The 17816-nt window shown below is 37.0% G+C and overlaps 1 protein-coding gene across 1 annotated transcript in view; it reads right to left on the minus strand.

The window, feature by feature from the left end:
- ARHGAP44 (Rho GTPase activating protein 44) overlaps positions 1-17816 on the minus strand; it is a 271202-nt gene that overhangs the window by 185161 nt on the left and 68225 nt on the right. Inside the window, exons 6-7 of the mRNA XM_053710111.1 lie at positions 13435-13546; positions 13116-13197 (exon numbers count right to left, since the gene is read on the minus strand). Of these exons, the coding sequence (XP_053566086.1) occupies positions 13116-13197; positions 13435-13546 (194 nt within the window). The remainder of the gene's footprint in view (positions 1-13115; positions 13198-13434; positions 13547-17816) is intronic.

Here is a 17816-nt window from a genome sequence, read left to right on the forward strand (position 1 = left end):
CCTAGACTAATTGCAAATCTACAGTGATAAGATCACTAAACGTACCTTTAAGCAATTTCACTACCAAGTCCAAATATAGGAAGGTACAATAACAATATATGTGAATAGCCTATAGCAACGGCAATAGCCAACCATAGGCATTGTATATTTGACAGTCTATTCAGTAACACGCACAAACCACCATATATTTTAGAATCAACTATTTAGAACAGTGAACAATTACTGGCGGCTAACCACCTATTATGGCGAACAGATAGATATATTAAAGCTCGCAATATATAAAATCAAAGTGCACAACATGACGAGGACATATCACAAATATAAGCTATTCTAGCCAATACAGATTATAAGTTTGCTTGTTTATTTGCTTGTCCAATAACCCAAATTCTTGTGAACAGGGTGTTATAAAACATAACAGGGCTATAAATAGGTTGCTAAGACGGATACTCCAATCTGTCCAATGAATAGATATTCCTTATAGAGATTTATCTCTATTAACATAGATATTTTTGGAATGCAACCTTAACTCTGCTTCATTATTATAATACCTATAACTTGTTCAATAATCTACTCGATATAATCATATATACATATAGAACATTGCAGTACCAACTGGCATTAGTCAAGTATATTGATCACGTTATACCAACATCCTCTTTTTGTTACAGTGTAACCAACGTACTGTTTCTGATTGATTGCTGCCAGTACATAGGCTCTATTAATGTAATCTATTCGTACCAAACATTGATATACAATGGGACTCTTCCAGGCCAGAACTTGACATACTCTTTGGTGACACCTCCTTAGAAGAACCAGTTATAACATGTTTCTTCCTGTTCATTACATTACCTTTACTGACTGTAACCTGTGTACAGTTCAAATCCTGGTGGAAATTGTTCCCAGGACAATATATACTAAAATACCCTATATTTCTCTAGTTAATTTTAAAGTACCCATTTTTAATATATCTATTAAAGTATAAATCTTTAAATCCAATTTTCTGTTGGTGTATACCACCCTATACTCATAATATTTCATGTGGGATTAGAGTGCTATTTGTGTATCTTTTTTTGCAACCATCTGTAGTTGTATAAGTAAAAGTGTTCCTCAATAAACAGCACCTTTGGGCTACCAACACTGTATAGAAGGCCCGTAGAGCATTATTACAAGCCCATCCCAACATACCTTAAATTTGTAGTGCCATCTCCCTTGCTTCGTTTTAAACCTTTCTCCAGGCCATCCTGAAGAAAAAGATAAATATGCCACACCTTATGGTAAAAACAAGTTTGGAGCCAGAAGCATAGTATCAATGACCGCTTCAGAAAACCCACGTCTAGACAGAACTAGGCGTTCAATCTCCAAGCAGTCAGCTTCAAAGAATCCAGGTCTGGATGGAGGAATGGACTCTGAATTAAAAGGGCCTTCCTCAGAGGTAACCTCCAAGGAGGAAGAGATGACATCCTTACCAGATCCTCAAACCAGATTACGTGATGCCAGACAGGAGCTATTAAAATCACAGATGCTCTCTCCTGTTTGATACGAGCAATGACTCGTGGAAGGAGAGCAAACAGAGAAAACAGGTATGCTAGACCGAAATTTCAAGGAACCGACAGAGCATTACAGCATCTGGTATTCCTAGGCAGCCTTCCATCCAAGTACTAACCAGGTCTGACCCTGCTTAGCTTCTGAGATCAGACGAGATTGGGCACATTCAGGGAGGCGTGGCCGTTGGCTTATCAGAGCAGCCTGAGGATCTCTTGACCTTGATCCATAGTTTGAAAGCTTGGCGTTTTGACGCGACGCCACCTGAGGGTTATCCTTGAGAACACTTTCCTGGATGGAGAGCCCACTCCCCGGGATAAAAAGTCTGTCTGCTCAGAAAATCCACCTCCCAATTGTCCACTCCAAGAATGTGAGCTTCCGCCCACTGCAGAATGTGAGTCACCTCCTACATGGACCAAGGAAATCTGAGTTCCTCCCTAGTGGTTGATGTAAGCCACTGAGGTGATGTTGTCCGACTGGAATCTGATAAACCAGACTAACGTTAATTGAGGCCAAGCTGTCAAGGCATTGAAGACTGTTCTCAACTCCAAGAGGTTTATGGGAAGAGAAGACTCTTCCTGAGACCACAGGCCCTGAGCTTTTAGAGAACCCCAAACAGCTCCCCAGCCTAACAGGCTGGTGCACGTAGTCACAATCACCCAGGAAGGTCTCAGGAAACAAGTGCCTCGAGACAGATGTTCCTGTGAAATCCACCATGAGAGAGTCTATTGTTAGGGGATACAGATTTATCCTCTGCGATAAATCTGAATGGTCTCCTTTCCATTGACTGAGCATGCAAAGCTGCTGCGGTCACAGATGGAACCTAGCAAAAGGAATGATGTCCATGGAAGCCACCATCAGACTAATCACCTCCATGCAATGAACCACTGATGGAGGAATAGCAGACTGGAGATAAAGGCAAGAAGCAAGAAGTTTGGATTTTCTGACATCCATCAGGAAAATCTTCATGGACAGGGAATCTATGACTGTCCCAAGGAAACACACACTCGTAGCTGGAACTAGAGCACTCTTTTCCAGATTTACTTTCTAACTGTGGGAACGTAGAAAAGACAACAACATCTCTGTATGAGATTTTGCTAGTTGAGAAGACTGAAGCCTGAACCAAGATGTTGTCTAGATAAGGCGCCACAGCAATTCCCTAGGATCTGATCACTACCAAAAGAGCCCCTAGAACCCTTGTGAATATTCTGGGATCCATGGAAAAACCAAACAGAAGTGCAACAAACTGGAAAAGCTTGTCCAGAAAGGCAAACCATAAAAACTGGAAATGATCCCTGTGAATGGGAACGAGTAAATACGTGTCCTTCAAGTCTATGATCGTCATGAACTGACCTTCCTGAACCAATGGAAGAATGGAATGAGTAGTTTCCATCTTGAAGGACAGAACCCTGAGGAATTTGTTGAGAAATAAATGTCACAGAATAAATCAACCTCAGATTGCCTGAGGCTCCTACCGTGACAAGAATTGATAACCCACTAGCAAGAGGAAGCAAAACTCCTGTAGAAATATTTTCCTCCTGGCAGACGATTCAATCGTCGAGTACAAGCCGCAAAGCCAACACTGTTGAACTCACTAAACTCCACTCCGATATAATGGAAGTGCGGAAGTCACGTGAAAAAATTAAAACTGCACCATTACAAGCGCACATTAATTACAAACGGCTCTTAAAAGTATAAGGTCCTTTAGATCCCTTTTTAACCTTTCACCCAAGTAATAAGTCTCACGCATATATGTGTTATAAATATACAGTATATATATGTATACTTCAAGAAACGTTACCAGCGCTAAACCTACTCATATAATACCTTGGTTTGTAGGGTATATGTTTTTTAGAACATTAAGATAATTTTCCTTTCACATATGAGTTATTATAAATAACTCTATTTGCTGACTATTGGCTAGATTACGAGTTTTGTGTTATAGTAAAAAAGCAGCGTTAAGCCTTATAACGCTGCTTTTTTACTACTGCTGGTATTACGAGTCTTGCAGATTTAGGGGCACCGCACACTTTTTTGGCCTTACCGCAAATCAACTTACGCAATTTGCGTATAGTCTATTTTCAATGGGACTTCCATAGTGCCGGTATTAAGAGCTTGTCCTGGGAGGCCAAAAAGTGAGCATTACACCCTATCCCGTCAAGATTCGTACCGCATTTTAAAGTCAGTAGTTATGAGTTTTATACTACAAAGCCGTAGCATACAACTCATAACTAAAGTGCTAAAACCCATAAACTACTTATTAACCCCTAAACCGAGGCCCTCCCACATCGCAAACACTAAAATAAAATGATTAACCCCTAATCTGCCTCTCCCAACATCGCCACCACTAGAATAAACATATTAACCTTTAAACCGCCACACTCCCGCCTCACAAACATTAGTTAAATATTATTAACCCCTAATCTGCCGTCCCTAACGTCGCCGCAACTATATTATATTTATTAACCCTTAAACCTAAGTCTAACCCTAACCCTAACACCACTCGCATTCCATTGGCTGATTGGAACAGCCAATAGAATGCAAGCTATTGGCATCAGCAAATAGGATTTTTTCAACCTTAATTCCGATTGGCTGATAGAATTCTATCAGCCAATCGGAATCTAAGGGACGCCATCTTGGATGACATCACTTAAAGGTACCATCATTCGTCAGGTAGTCGTCGTTGGAAGAGGATGCTCCGCGCCGGATGTCTTGAAGATGGACCCGCTCCGCGCCAGATGGATGAAGATAGAAGATGACGTCTGGATGAAGACTTCTGCCTGTCTGGAGGACCATTTCTCCCGGTTTGGATGCAGACTTCTCCCGGCTTCGTTGAGGACTTCTTGCCGTTTCGATGAGGACTTCTCCCGGCTTCGTTGAGGATGGTTGTCGGATCTTCAAAACTGTAAGTGGATCTTTAGAGGGGTTAGTGTTAGGTATTTTTAAGGGAGTATTGGGTGGGTTTTATTTTTAGGTTAGGGCTTTGGGCAGCAATAGAGCTAAATGCCCTTTTAAGGGCAATGCCCATCTAAATGCCCTTTTCAGGGCAATGGAGAACTTAGGTTTTTTAAGTTAGGGTTTTATTTGGGGGATTGGTTGTGTGGGTGGTGGGTTTACTGTTGGGGGGGGTTGTTTGTAAAAAAAATTTACAGGTAAAAGAGCTGATTTCTTTGTGGCAATGCCCCGCAAAAGGCCCTTTTAAGGGCTATTGGTAGTTTAGTTTAGGCTAGGGGTTTTTATTATTTTGCGTGGGCTTTTTTTATTTTGATAGGGCTATTACATTGGATGTAATTAGTTTAAAGATCTTGTAATTTGTTTTTTATTTTCTGTAATTTAGCGTTGTTTTTTTTGTAATTTAGCTATTTTTATTGAATTTAGATAATTGTATTTAATTTAGGGAATTTATTTAATTGTAGTGTAGTGTTAGGTGTTAGTGTATCTTAGGTTAGGTTTTATTTTATGTAAAAAAAAATTTTTTTTTAGCTAGGTAGTTATTAAATAGTTAATAATTATTTAGTAACTATTCTACCTAGTTAAAATAAATACAAACTTGCCTGTAAAATAAAAATTAAACCTAAGCTAGATACAATGTAACTATTAGTTATATTGTAGCTAGCTAAGGGTTTATTTTACAGGTAAGTATTTAGTTTTAACTAGGAATAATTTAGTTAATAATTGTAGATTTTATTTAGGTTTATTTAAATTATATTTAAGTTAGGGGTGTTAGGGTTAGATTTAGGTTTAGGGGTTAATAAATATATTATAGTGGCGGCGACATTGGGGGCGGCAGATGAGGGGTTAATAAATGTAGGTAGATGGCGGCGATGTTAGGGGCGGCAGATTAGGGGTTAATAATATTAAACTAGTGTTTGCCATGCGGGAGTATGGCGGTTTAGGGGTTAATATGTTTATTAAAGTGGCGGCGACGTTGGGGGCGGCAGATTAGGGGTTAATAAGTGTAGATAGGTTGCAGCAACATTGGGGGCGGGAGATTAGGGGTTAATAAATATAATGTAGGTGTCGGCGATGTTGGGGGCAGCAGATTAGGGGTTCATAAGAATAATGTAGGTGGCGGCGATGTCCGGAGCGGCAGATTAGGGGTTAATAAGTATAATGGCGGTGTCTGCTATGTCGGGGGCGGCAGATTAGGGGTTAATAAGTGTAAGATTAGGGGTGTTTAGACTCAGGGTTCATGTTAGGGTTTTAGGTGTAAACATAACTTTAGTTTCCCCATAGTAATCAATGGGGCTGCGTTACTGAGATTTACGCTGCTTTTTTGCAGGTGTTAGACTTTTTCTCAGCCGGCCCTCCCCATTGATGTCTATGGGGAAATTGTGCACGAGCACGTACAACCAGCTTACCGCTGACTTAAGCATCGCTGGTATTGGAGTGCGGTATGGAGCACAATTTTGCTCTACGCTCACTTCTTGCCTTTTAACGCCGGGTTTGTAAAAAACTGTAATACCAGCGCTGTAAGAAAGTGAGCGGTGAGAATAAAGTGCAAGTTAGTACCACACCCCTCATAACGCAAAACTCATAATCTAGCCGTATGATTGTACTCACAGTAAAATACTATGAAAGTACCGTAACTCTTGTAACTTGCTGAAAATATAAACTAACACCTAACGCATGCGCAATATCTATCTACCTGTCAACCGCCAACCCCCACCGCAATAACTAATAAACGGCTAGATTACGAGGTTTGCGTTATGAGTGAAAAAGCTTCATAACGCTGCAAACACTAAAATAAACTTATTAACCTCTAATCTGCCGCTCCGGACATCGCCACCACTATAATAAACATATTAACCCCTAAACCGCCGCACTCGAGCATCAAAAAAACTCGTTAAAATTATTAACCCCTAAACTGCTGTTCCTAACATCGCCACAACCTACATTACCAATATTAACCCCTAATCTGCTGCAACCAAAATCGCCGCCACCTAACTACACTTATTAACCCCTAATCTGCTGCCCCCAATGTCGCCGCCACTACACAAAAGTTATTAACCCCTAAACCTCTGGCCTCCCACATCACTAACACTAAATAAAAATATTAACCCCTAAACCTAAGTCTAACCCTAACACCCCTAACTTTAATATAATTAAAATAAATCTAAATACAAATTATTATTATTACCTAAATAATACCTATTTAAGACTAAATACTTACCTGTAAAATAAACCCTAAGCTTGCTACAATATAACTAATAGTTACATTGTAGCTATCTGTCGGCTAGATTATGAGTTTTGTGGTAAGAGGGGTGCGGTACTAACTTGCACGTTATTGTCACCGTTCACTTCCCTACAGCGCTGGTATTACAGGTTTTTACAAACCCGCGTTAAAAGGCAAGAAGTGAGCGTAAAGCAAAATTGTGCTCCATACCGCACTCCAATACCAGCGCTGCTTAAGTCAGCAGTGAGCTGTTTTACGTGCTCGTGCACGATTTCCCCATAGACATCAATGGGGAGAGTCGACTGAGAAAAAGTCTAACACCTGCAATAAAGCAGCGTTTAGCTCAGTAACGCAGCCCCATTGATTCCTACGGGGAAACTAAAGTTATGTTTACACCTAACACCCTAACATGAACCCAGAGTCTAAACACCCCTAATCTTACACTTATTAACCCTAATCTTCCGCTCCTGACATCGCAGACATCTACATTATACTTATTAATCCCTAATCTGTCTCTCCGGACATCTCCGCACCTACATTATACTTATGATCCCCTAATCTGCTGCCCCCAACATTGACGACACCTACATAATATTTATTAACCCCTAATCTGCTGCCCACAACATCGCCAACACCTACATAATGTTATTAACCCCTAATCTGCCGCCCCCAACGTCGCCACCACTATAATAAACATATTAACCCCAAAAACGCCGTAATCCCGTATCGCAAACACTAGTTAAATATTATTAACCACTAATCTGCCGCCCCTAACATCGCCGCCACCTACCTACATTTATTAACCCCTAATCTGCCGCCCCCAACGTTGCCGCCACTATATTATATTTATTAACCCCTAAACCTAAGTCTAACCCTAACACCCCCTAACTTAAATATAATTAAAATAAATCTAAATAAAACCTACAATTATTACCTAAATTATTCCTATTTAAAAATAAATACCTGTATTTTACAGGCAAGTTTGTATTTATTTTAACTAGGTAGAATAGTTACTAAATAGTTATTAACTATTTACTAACTACCTAGCTAAAATAAATACAAATTGACCTGTAAAATAAAACCTAACCCTACAATTAAATAAATTCCCTAAATTAAATACAATTAACTAAATTCAATAAAATTAGCTAAATTAAAAAAACAAACACTAAATTACAGAAAATAAAAAACAAATTACAAGATCTTTAAACTAATTACACCTAATCTAATAGCCCTATCAAAATAAAAAAGCCCACCCAAAATAATAAAAACCCCTAGCCTAAACGAAACTACCAATAGCCCTTAAAAGGGCCTTTTGCAGGACATTGCCCCAAAGTAATCAGCTCTTTTACCTCTAAAACAAAAAATACAACCAACCCCCCAACAGTAAAACCCACCACCCACACAACCAACCCCCAAATAAAACCCTAACTAAAAAAATAAGCTCCCCATTGCCCTGAAAAGGGCATTTGGATGGGCATTGCCCTTAAAAGGGCATTTAGCTCTATTGCTGCACAAAGCTCTAACCTAGAAATAAAACCCACCCAATACACCCTTAAAAAATCCTAACACTAACCCCGGAAGATCCACTTACCGGGAGAAGTCTTCATCCAAGCGGCAAGATGTCCTCAACGAAGCCGGCAGAAGTGGTCCTCCAGACGGGCAGAAGTGGTCCTCCAGACGGGCAAAAGTCTTCACCCAGACGGCATCTTCGATCTTCATCCTTCCGACGCGGAGCGGCTCCATCTTCAAGACATCCGGCACGGAGAATCCTCTTCAATCAATGTATTCTTGCTGAATGAAGGTACCTTTAAATGATGTCATCCAAGATGGCGTCCATTTGATTCTGATTGGCTGATAGCCAATCGGAATTAAGTGTGAAAAAATCCTATTGACTGATGCAATCAGCCAATAAGATTGAGCTTGCATTCTATTGGTTGATTGGAACAGCCAATAGAATGCAAGCTCAATCCTATTGGCTGATTAGTTCAGCCAATAGGATTGAAGTTCATGAGTGACATAAACATGGTGCGTTAGAACTGACTTGTATAAAGTGACATAAACATGGTGCCTTAGAACTGACTTGTATAAAGTGACATAAACATGGTGCGTTAGTCAGAACTGACTTGTATAAAGTGACATAAACATGGTGTGTTAGTCATAACTGACTTGTACAAAGTCACATAAACATGGTGCGTTAGTCAGAACTGACTTGTATAAAGTGACATAAACATGGTGCGTTAGTCAGAACTGACTTGTATAAAGTGACATAAACATGGTGCGTTAGTCAGAACTGACTTGTACAAAGTGACATAAACATGGTGCATTAGTCAGAACTGACTTGTATAAAGTGACATAAACATGGTGCGTTAGTCAGAACTGACTTGTACAGTCACATAAGCATGGTGCGTTAGTCATAACTGACTTGTATAAAGTGACATAAACATGGTGCGTTAGTCAGAACTGACTTGTATAAAGTGACATAAACATGGTGCGTTAGGCAGAACTGACTTGTATAAAGTGACATAAACATGGTGCGTTAGTCAGAACTGACTTGTACAGTCACATAAGCATGGTGCGTTAGTCATAACTGACTTGTATAAAGTGACATAAACATGGTGCGTTAGTCAGAACTGACTTGTATAAAGTGACATAAACATGGTGCGTTAGAACTGACTTGTATAAAGTGACATAAACATGGTGCGCTAGTCAGAACTGACTTGTATAAAGTGACATAAACATGGTGCGTTAGTCAGAACTGACTTGTATAAAGTGACATAAACATGGTGCGTTAGTCAGAACTGACTTGTATAAAGTGACATAAACATGGTGCATTAGTCAGAACTGACTTGTATAAAGTGACATAAACATGGTGCGTTAGAACTGACTTGTATAAAGTGACATAAACATGGTGCGTTAGTTAGAACTGACTTGTATAAAGTGACATAAACATGGTGCGTTAGTCAGAACTGACTTGTATAAAGTGACATAAACATGAAGCGTTAGTCATAACTGACTTGTATAAAGTGACATAAACATGGTGCGTTAGTCATAACTGACTTGTACAAAGTGACATAAACATGGTGCGTTAGTCATAACTGACTTGTACAAAGTGACATAAACATGGTGCGTTAGAACTGACTTGTATAAAGTGACATAAACATGGTGCGTTAGTCAGAACTGACTTGTATAAAGTGACATAAACATGGTGCGTTACTCAGAACTGACTTGTATAAAGTGACATAAACATGAAGCGTTAGTCATAACTGACTTGTATCAAGTGACATAAACATGGTGCGTTAGTCAGAACTGACTTGTATAAAGTGACATAAACATGGTGCGTTAGAACTGACTTGTACAAAGTGACATAAACATGGTGCGTTAGTCAGAACTGACTTGTATAAAGTGACATAAACATGGTGCGTTAGTCAGAACTGACTTGTATAAAGTGACATAAACATGGTGTGTTAGTCATAACTGACTTGTATAAAGTGACATAAACATGGTGCGTTAGTCAGAACTGACTTGTATAAAGTGACATAAACATGGTGCGTTAGTCATAACTGACTTGTATAAAGTGACATAAACATGGTGCGTTAGTCAGAACTGACTTGTATAAAGTGACATAAATATGGTGCGTTAGTCAGAACTGACTTGTATAAAGTGACATAAACATGGTGCATTAGAACTGACTTGTATCAAGTGACATAAACATGATGCGTTAGTCATAACTGACTTGTATAAAGTGACATAAACATGGTGCGTTAGTCAGAACTGACTTGTATAAAGTGACATAAACATGGTGCGTTAGTCAGAACCGACTTGTATAAAGTGACATTAACATGGTGCGTTAGTCAGAACTGACTTGTATAAAGTGACATAAACATGGTGCGTTAGTCAGAACTGACTTGTATAAAGTGACATAAACATGGTGCGTTAGTCAGAACTGACTTGTACAAAGTGACATAAACATGGTGCGTTAGTCAGAACTGACTTGTATAAAGTGACATAAACATGGTGCGTTAGTCATAACTCACTTGTACAAAGTGACATAAACATGGAGCGTTAGTCATAACTGACTGGTACAAAGTGACATAAACATGGTGCGTTAGTCAGAACTGACTTGTACAAAGTGACATAAACATGGTGCGTTAGTCATAACTGACTTGAACAAAGTCACATAAACATGGTGCGTTAGTCAGAACTGACTTGTATAAAGTGACATAAACATGGTGCGTTACTCAGAACTGACTTGTATAAAGTGACATAAACATGGTGCGTTAGTCAGAACTGACTTGTATAAAGTGACATAAACATGGTGCGTTAGAACTGACTTGCATAAAGTGACATAAACATGGTGCATTAGTCAGAACTGACTTGTATAAAGTGACATAAACATGGTGCGTTAGTCAGAATTGACTTGTATAAAGTGACATAAACATGGTGCGTTAGTCAGAACTGACTTGTATAAAGTGACATAAACATGGTGCGTTAGAACTGACTTGTATAAAGTGACATAAACATGGTGCGTTAGTCAGAACTGACTTGTATAAAGTGACATAAACATGGTGCGTTACTCAGAACTGACTTGTACAAAGTGACATAAGCATGGTGCGTTAGTCAGAACTGACTTGTATAAAGTGACATAAGCATGGTGCGTTAGTCAGAACTGACTTGTATAAAGTGACATAAACATGGGGCATTAGTCAGAACTGACTTGTACAAAGTGACATAAGCATGGTGCGTTAGTCAGAACTGACTTGTACAAAGTGACATAAACATGGTGCGTTAGTCAGAACTGACTTGTATAAAGTGACATAAACATGGTGCGTTAGTCAGAACTGACTTGTATAAAGTGACATAAACATGGTGCGTTAGTCAGAACTGACTTGTATAAAGTGACATAAACATGGGGCATTAGTCAGAACTGACTTGTACAAAGTGACATAAACATGGTGCGTTAGTCAGAACTGACTTGTATAAAGTGACATAAGCATGGTGCGTTAGTCAGAACTGACTTGTATAAAGTGACATAAGCATGGTGCGTTAGTCAGAACTGACTTGTATAAAGTGACATAAACATGGGGCATTAGTTGCAGTGCATCATTTCTATACCACAGCAGATAAGACAAAGCTTTAATTTTGCATAATTGTATGTACAGTATCTCACAAAAGTAAGTACACCCCTCACATTTTAGTAAATATTTTATTATATCTCTTCATGTGACAACACTGAAGAAATGACACTTTGCTACAATGTAAAGTAGTGAGTGTACAGCCTGTATAACAATGTAAATTTGCTGTCCCCTCAAAATAACTCAACACACAGCCATTAATGTCTAAACCGTTGGCAACCAAAGTGAGTTCACCCCTTAGTGGAAATATCCAAATCGGGCCCAATTAGCCATTTTCCCTCCCCGGTGTCATGTTACTTGTTAGTGTTACAAGGTCTCAGGTGTGAATGGGGAGCAGGTGTGTTAAATTGGGTGTTATCGCTCTCACACTATCTTATACTGGTCACTGGAAGTTCAACATAGCACCTCATGGCAAAGAACTTTCTGAAAATCTGAAAAAAAGAATTGTTGCTCTACATAAAGGTGGACTAGGCTATAAGAAGATTGCCAAGACCCTGAAACTTAGCTGCAGCACAGTGGGCAAGACCATACAGCGGTTTCACAGGACAGGTTCCACTCAGAGAATGCCTTACCATGGTCGACCAAAGAAGTTGAGTGCTCAAAAATGTGAGGGGTGGACTCACTTACATGAGATACTGTATCTATTCTGCATCACTTTCCTCTGGCTAGTGACATTAATACAGGATGAATCATTCTGTGCATACACTGAAATGCTCTGCACATGCACACAACTGCAAGACCACGGGACAAGATACTTCACACGGGCAATAGAACCTTTATGAATTCCACATGTCGCACCAAGGTGGGAGGGAAAATCCCAACTACACCTCGAGAACAAACATTACAAACATCATTTGGTTTTAATTACTGTTTCCCACCATTCCTAGCGGTTCACATATGTGAGATATCATACATTGGGCACTTGGATAGAACACTATAGATATTAATGATAGAAATGCCCACTAATGAAACATTGGAAAATATAGGTAAAGTGATTTAGGTAAAATAATTTCAAGCATGATCTGGGCTTACGAGGCCCCTCTAAAGTCTTATGATCGTCTATTAATCTAGGCCTAAGTCTTCTTTAAGAGTTGGAAGACGGCATGCTTCTGAAAAACTTTACCTTAAAGAAGTATTGGTACTGGTGAGCTGTGATCCAGTATTTGTATTTAATTATGTTCTAGTGCTGATGATCTCTCCTATGTATAGCTCTGGGGTCCAGACCCTGCACAGTATCGTATAATCATCACAAAAAATAAACTCACTTGGAAGCCTGGATCCATTCCTCGTACAGCTCGAAAGTCATCAGTGGTTCAGGAAGCTCTCGGAGATAAGACTTCAATGCCCCTAAAATCAATAAATTCTTTGTCAGAAAGGTCTGCTATTACAATTGTACAGTCACTTTTACACATTCGCTCAGTAACCTAATTTACAGTCGCCACTGTCGTTTTTCTCACATCCAAAAAAAACTATATATGTGTTTTCTTTACTTGTACATAACTTCACAAACTTTCAATTATACAAAATATGAAAAACAAAAGCTGTTTGTATGAATTAAATGTTATTCTGTTTAGTGTAGATTACCTGCTATAGCATGCGGGTCTGCAGAGTATTCGCTCACGTCCACCACGCAGCAGTCCAGCGCAGCCTTCAACTTTTTTAACTTGGATGCAGAAGGTGCCACTCGGAAGAGGCCCTGTGGAGGGAGGACACAGAACTCAATTGAAGAAAAATATATATAAATAAGTTCAGTTTGTGTTCAATCAATTTTCTCATAGTCAACATAAATCTTAGTAAACGCAGACAGGCAACACATTTTGGGGATAGAGTAAAAGCCTATTAAATTATTATAAAATCAATGGAATGTCATAAAAACTACACAAATGTTTTAGATATGGAAACCTTAAAATAATGTATTTAACCCATCAAAGCCATGATAAATACAAAACAGACGCACAAACCAAATACACCTGTTACATAAGGATAGAGAGATAATGAGCCACAGACGCACAGGATAAACATACAAGTGTTCTTTATGGCCAAAAAAAGATCTTACATATTATATGGCTATTATACTATATATTACATATTATATGGTTATTATATTATAACTTACATATTATATGGCTATTATATTATATCTTTCATATTATATGGCTATTATATTATATCTTACATATTATATGGTTATTATATTATAACTTACATATTATATGGCTGTTATATTATATCTTACATATTATATGGCTATTATATTATATCTTACATATTATATGGCTGTTATATTATATCTTACATATTATATGGCTATTATATTATATCTTACATATTATATGGTTATTATATTATAACTTACATATTATATGGCTATTATATTATATCTTACATATTATATGGCTATTATATTATATCTTACATATTATATGGCTGTTATATTATATCTTACATATTATATGGCTATTATATTATATATTACATATTATATGGTTATTATATTATAACTTACATATTATATGGCTATTATATTATATATTACATATTATATGGTTATTATATTATAACTTACATATTATATGGCTGTTATATTATATCTTTCATATTATATGGCTATTATATTATATCTTACATATTATATGGCTGTTATATTATATCTTACATATTATATGGCTATTATATTATATCTTACATATTATATGGCTATTATATTATATATTACATATTATATGGTTATTATAGTATAACTTACATATTATATGGCTATTATATTATATCTTTCATATTATATGGCTATTATATTATATCTTACATATTATATGGCTGTTATATTATATCTTTCATATTATATGGCTATTATATTATATCTTACATATTATATGGCTGTTATATTATATCTTACATATTATATGGCTATTATATTATACCTTACATATTACATGGCTATTATATTATATCTTACATATTATATGGCTATTATATTATATCTTACATATTATATGGCTGTTATATTATATCTTACATATTATATGGCTATTATATTATATCTCACATATTACATGGCTATTATATTATATCTTACATATTATATACGGCTATTATATTATATCTTACATATTATATGGCTATTATATTATATCTTACATATTATATGGCTATTATATTATATCTTACATATTATATGGCTGTTATATTATATCTTACATATTATATGGCTATTATATTATATCTTACATATTATATGGCTGTTATATTATATCTTACATATTATATGGCTATTATATTATATCTTACATATTATATGGCTATTATATTATATCTTACATATTATATGGCTATTATATTATATCTTACATATTATACGGCTATTATATTATATCTTACATATTATATGGCTATTATATTATATCTTTTTTTTTAGAGAGTTTTGAGATTGAGGCGCAGGTCCTGATGCTCTCTTTCCTTTTTAGTAAACCAAGGCTTCCAATAATGGCTGAGGAAGAGAAAACTTAACTTTTGTGTGTGTAGATAAACACAATAAAATGGGTGCAATATACTCAATCCAATAAATTCAGAGTCCAGCAGCGTCCGTTTTTAAAAAGTATCTTCAATGTAGGATAAAGTTCCTGTAGGGTTATCTCCAAGATGGCGTCCCTTACATTCCTATTGGCTGAAAGATTTCAATCAGCTAATAGGAATAGAGCTGCTAAAATCCTATTGGCTGTTCCAATCAGCCAATAGGATTTGAGTAGCTCTCATTCTATTGGCTGTTCCAATCAGCCAATAGGATGAGAGCTCAATCCTATTGGCTGATTGGAATGCAAGAGATGTCATCTTGGATTCAGTTTACGGCGGTGACCGAATAAAGAGGATGCTCCGCGCCGGATGTCTTCAGGATGGACCCGCTCCGTGCCAGATGGATGAAGATAGAAGATGCCGTCTGGATGAAGACTTCTTGCCGCATGGATGAGGACTTCGCCGGCTAGATGGATCCTTCAAGCGGGACATCAATAACTGTAAGTGGATTGTCTGGGGTTAGTGTTAGGTTTATTTAAGGGTTTTTTGGGTGGGTTTTCTTTTTAGATTAGGGTCTGGGCATGTAAAAGAGCTAAATGCCCTTTTAAGGACAATGCCCATACAAATGCCCTTTTCAGGGCAATGGGGAGCTTAGTATTTTTTTAGATAGTTATTTTATTTGGGGGGGTTGGTTGTGGGGGTGGTGGGTTTTACTGTTGTGGGTGTGTTTGTATTTTTTTTACAGGTAAAAGAGTTGATTTCTTTGGGGCAATGCCCCACAAAAGGCCCTTTTAAGGGCCATTGGTAGTTTATTGTAGGCTAGGTTTTTTTTTTTTGGGGGGGCGCTTTTTTATTTTGATAGGGCTATTAGATTAGGTGTAATTCATTTTTATTTTTGATAATTTGTTTCTTATTTTTTGTAATTTAGTGTTTGTTTTTTTATGTAATGTTAGGTTTTAGTGCTGGGCAGGTTAGGCTTTATTTCACAGGTAAGTATGTATTTATTGTAACTAGGTAGTTAGTAAATAGTTAATAACTATTTACTAACTAGTCTACCTAATTAAAATAAATACAAACTTACCTGTGAAATAAAAATAAAACCTAAGATAGCTACAATGTAACTATTAGTTATATTGTAGCTAGCTTAGGTTTTATTTTACAGGTAAGTATTTAGTTTTAAATAGGAATAATTTAGTTAATAATTGTAACTTTAGTTTAGCTCTATTTTAATTATGTTAAAGTCAGGGGAGTGGGTTAGGGTTAGGTTTAGGGTTTAATATAGTTTAATTTAGCTTGTTGTGATGTGGGGGGGCTGGAGGTTTAGGAGTTAATAGGTTTATTTAGTTAATAATTGTAAATTTTATTTAGCTATATTTTTATTATGTTAAAGTTAGTGGGTGTTAGGCTTAGGGTTACATTAGGGTTAGGGGTTAATGGATTTATTAAGTGGTAGTGATGTGGGAGGCCAGAGGTTATGGGGTTAATATCTTTAGTTTAGTGGCGGCGACATTGGGAGCAGCAGATTAGGGGTTAATAGTTTTATGTAGGTGGCGGTGATGTTGGGGGCGGCAGATTAGGGGTTAATAACATTATGTAGGTGGCGGCAATGTTGGGGGTAGCAGATTAGTGGTGTTTAGACTCGGGGTTTATGTTAGGGTGTTAGGTTTAAACATTATTTTCTTTTTCCCCATAGACATCAATGGGGCTGCGTTACAGAGAAAGACATCAGCAGTCAGTCTGTTTTATGTACATGTTCTTTTTTAATTGATTTTTTAAATGAAGAATTTAGACTTAAACAAAAAAAAAAAACCTGGAAAATTTTGAACATTTTGATTAGTTTAGAGGTAAAGTGAACACATATCTATTATTAAAGCAACATTCTAAAGCTAAAATGACACACACTTATTCAATACAGCAAGTCAGTTTCGCATTACTCGTCCTAGCTTACAATGGGCTAGATCACACGTGGCGCACAAGCGATATGGGGTATTTCGTGGCTCTTTGTGCGCAACAGAAATAGCATGTGTAATACGAAATGAAAGTAAAGTTTGAGCGCAAACTAATTTAACGTACGTTGGGTTAGCGCAACTTCAAAGCTGTGGTTAACTGTTACATGACAAAAAAAAGTTAACAAAACACATCAAAAATACATTTAACAGTACAGCAACACTCATAATAACACTGTCTGATAAACAAAAATTGCTTTAAAAAGTTATAAACGCTCAAAGATATGAGAAAAAAGGCCTATAATTGCTTTAACATAGAGATACATACACATGTCTAAATATGTATATATTGTGTGTGTGTTGGGTTTTCGCTCGATATGAGCACAACTTCACATAGCAGAATAGGTTCTATTTATTCATACATAAATATTTCTACATATATCTGATGGTATTTTGGTACAATATATATGTATACCTATATATATAAAGATCATTATACTGTATATAGGT

This window comes from Bombina bombina, chromosome 1 (genome assembly GCF_027579735.1).
Source record: "Bombina bombina isolate aBomBom1 chromosome 1, aBomBom1.pri, whole genome shotgun sequence".
Classification (NCBI taxonomy): Eukaryota; Metazoa; Chordata; class Amphibia; order Anura; family Bombinatoridae; genus Bombina; species Bombina bombina.